Source organism: Chrysochloris asiatica, unplaced genomic scaffold (genome assembly GCF_000296735.1).
Source record: "Chrysochloris asiatica unplaced genomic scaffold, ChrAsi1.0 scaffold00316, whole genome shotgun sequence".
In the NCBI taxonomy this organism is placed as follows: Eukaryota; Metazoa; Chordata; class Mammalia; order Afrosoricida; family Chrysochloridae; genus Chrysochloris; species Chrysochloris asiatica.
Genome location: NW_006408834.1, coordinates 923,999 through 927,243, shown reverse-complemented (window position 1 = coordinate 927,243; position 3,245 = coordinate 923,999). Strand labels below are relative to the sequence as shown.

Genomic DNA, 3,245 nt, shown 5'->3' with positions numbered 1-3,245 from the left:
TTATGGGAAGAAAAATTGTGTAATCTGAACCATAACAATTTTGGAAGGAATACTTGTATAATCTGATTTAATATATACATTAGGGAAAGGATATATTTTAGCTAAAATGTTGAAATGCAAGTTATTGGAAAATAATTTTACAGTGAGATAGAGTTAAAGCTTTCTCTAGACCTGGGATTCTGATGAATTTGTGAATCTCCTGAAACGTGTAATTTTTATTGAAGATTCACAATTGATTCTGTGATCCAAAAATTAGGCAGGAATGAGTATTTTTAGAAGTCTTCTGTGGTGAGGTTGAATGAATTTAAACAAAAGGCTTTGCACTTTGTAATCTGGGTGAAAAGGTGTTGGAATCTCAGTGCATCCTCAGGGCAGTGGCACTGCCCATTGTGGAAGTGCTGCCAGCCCACAGCTGGGTGGACCTTCTTCTGCCCTATACTATAGCTTCTATCCTGTACTGTAGCTAGAATAGCTCAGGAACTACCACTGTTTTCACTTTGAGAAGCATGAGGAATGGTGATAGTGGTGGTCTTAAGTGCCCCTGAGTCAGTTTTGACTCATTATGACCCTGTATAGGGTTTCCAAGGAGTGACTGGTGGGTTTGAACTGCCAAACTTGTGGTTAGCAATCAAGTGCTTATCCTACAGCGCCACACCTGGACTCCCTCTGGGGAATGACAGTTAATAGCTGTTTTTATTTTAATCTTCCCAGTTATACTCCAGTTCTTTATCCCCCTCATCCTTCCATCTACCATAACTATATTTGTCCTCCCCCCTCCCCCATATAACTCTTTATTGGCGACTTTTCATTTCTAGAGTCTGCATGTTTTTGACATGCCTCTTCTAAAACATAATTTCTTCTTTATTAACCACAGTAGAAGGGCAAAGAAATAAATGGAATAACAAAAGGCAGCTTTAACTAATTGGTCGTGATATTATTATAGAAAATTTTACCCTCTTCTTAATTGCCGGGTGGGAAATAGAAAGAACTTGGATTGACTTCAATTCTGTCTTCTGATAAAAAAAACCCTACACTTTTGTTTTCAGAATATGTGCTTTTCATAAATAACAGGTAGTATTTTACTTTTGTATTAATGTCATCTCAAGATAATAAGGATTGTCAATGATAATGTTCTTGTTTACTGATGCTATTTTAGCAGAAATTGAGGTTTTCTTTTTGTTTTCAGCCGTATTTTGGATTTGTAAGTTTTCTTTTGTGCTTATTTAACAATAATGTATACTTCTTCATCAGAAAAGAGGTTGTGTAGATCAAATTTAAAAAAATTGTTACGTGACATTTGAAATTCTTGAAATAAACTCGTATTTAAAGAAATCTTATGTTGAACACTTTTGCAGTGTAAAGAATCCTTTTGGTAAAGTAAGGAAACACCTTCTGTGTGAAGTTGAGACTATCATATCAGGTTTACTTGAAGTAAAGTGCATGTACTTTGGTACTGCAGTGAGTAGATATATTTCAGGTATCTTTTCCTCTTGAAATTTTCCATCCAAGCACTTGACAGATTTAGTGCTGATTAGATTTTTAAAGTTTTGTGAGCTGAGATCTAATCAGAACAGTCCTATTTTAAGGATTCTAATGATTATTCACTTTGTGCTTCATTGTTGTTATATAAAATGATTGTTGCCAGTTAGCTTTCCTCTGTGTAGGAAATGCAGTAATTGGCATAAAGTATATATTGAAATAGGTAATTACTTCCTCTACTTTCTTGCCTTAGTGATCATTGTTGCATTTTGTTTTGTATTAGGAATTATATTGACGAGACCACTTTAAAGTAAATGGGGGATTAAATTATTGGAGGAAGTACCTGATAGAAATGCAAGGGATAAGATTATCCTTAATTCCTTCTTTGCTGAGCAGATTAGTTTAAACTAACCCTTGGTATACTGGGTCCTATCCACACTCTGATAGTGTGGTGGTTCTTGACTATATTGGAGCCTGCAGAAAATTTAAAATAATTAATATTGAGATCTTTTAATATTAATAATAATCATCAATATTGAAGTCCAAACATATTTTAAATAATTAGCCAAGGATTAAGACATAAAGATTAATCTGTCAAGTCTGTCTACTAGGCATTTCATTCTTGACTTACTTTTAGTTTCAAATTTTGCCTAATTAGAATTGCTGAATATAGCATTATTGCTTCCACTGGCTTCATCTTAGAGCCTGAAACTTACTTTAATAAATTATTCACTTCTATTATTTTTTTCTCTCTAGAACATTTGCACCAATGTGGGATGTATTCAAAATATCTACAGAGAAATTAGCAAATTGTCACCTGGATCTTGTTAGAAAATTACAAGAATTAATAAAGGAAGTTCAGAAGTATGGGGAAGAACAAGTAAAATCTCATAAAAAGGTATCTTTTTTCTTACTAAAGTATTGATTGGTCACACATTGAGTACTTTAGAATACAGTAATTTTTTTGAATCATTTTATACCAAACAGACTAAAGAAGAAGTTGCTGGAACTCTGGAAGCTGTTCAAACTATTCAGAACATAACTCAGGCCCTCCAGAAATCTAAGGAAAATTACAATGCCAAATGTGTAGAACAGGAGCGTTTGAAAAAGGAAGGAGCTACACAGAGAGAGATTGAAAAGGTAATCATAATAAAAATACCACCTCTGGTGTGGATCTGGATTGCTAGCCCCAAGGTCGGCAATTCAAATCCACCAGCTGTACCCAGAAACCCTATACAGGGTTGCTATGAATTGGAACCAATTTGAAAATATTTAACAACAACAATAATAGTAAATGGGTTAGCAAATACATATAAACGAGTGATTTGTTTATGTTAAATGATGTATTTGCAGGATATTCTTATAGTATAATAAGATGCTGCTTGATACAAGATTTAAGATGAATATTTTTCTGAAGAAAGATTTGTTGTATTTGGAAAGATACAGATAATTGAAGATAAGCTTGAAATGCATGTTGTGGGAAATTACTGCTGACTTTTAACAAAATTATGTAGTATTTTGATAAACCAAAATTATGTAGTATTGTGGTAAAGAAAGCCCTTTTACTCACTGAATATTTTGATTGAAGAACTTTCCCCCCTTTCAAGTCAGTGTAAACTACCCATTCACTTATTTGCTATATTGTGTCTCATTTAGGAATGTGAACCATTGTTGTTGTTGTCAGGTGCCATCGAGTCGGAACTGACTCATAGCGACCCCATGCACAGCAGAACGAAACAATGTCCGATCCTGGGCCAACCTCACTA

The 3,245-nt window shown here is 34.1% G+C and overlaps 1 protein-coding gene across 1 annotated transcript in view; it reads left to right on the top strand.

Moving 5' to 3' along the window:
- The window catches only part of FCHO2 (FCH domain only 2), a 256,849-nt gene that overhangs the window by 77,849 nt on the left and 175,755 nt on the right, over positions 1-3,245 (top strand). Inside the window, exons 4-5 of the mRNA XM_006875274.1 lie at positions 2,236-2,377; positions 2,467-2,619. Of these exons, the coding sequence (XP_006875336.1) occupies positions 2,236-2,377; positions 2,467-2,619 (295 nt within the window). The remainder of the gene's footprint in view (positions 1-2,235; positions 2,378-2,466; positions 2,620-3,245) is intronic.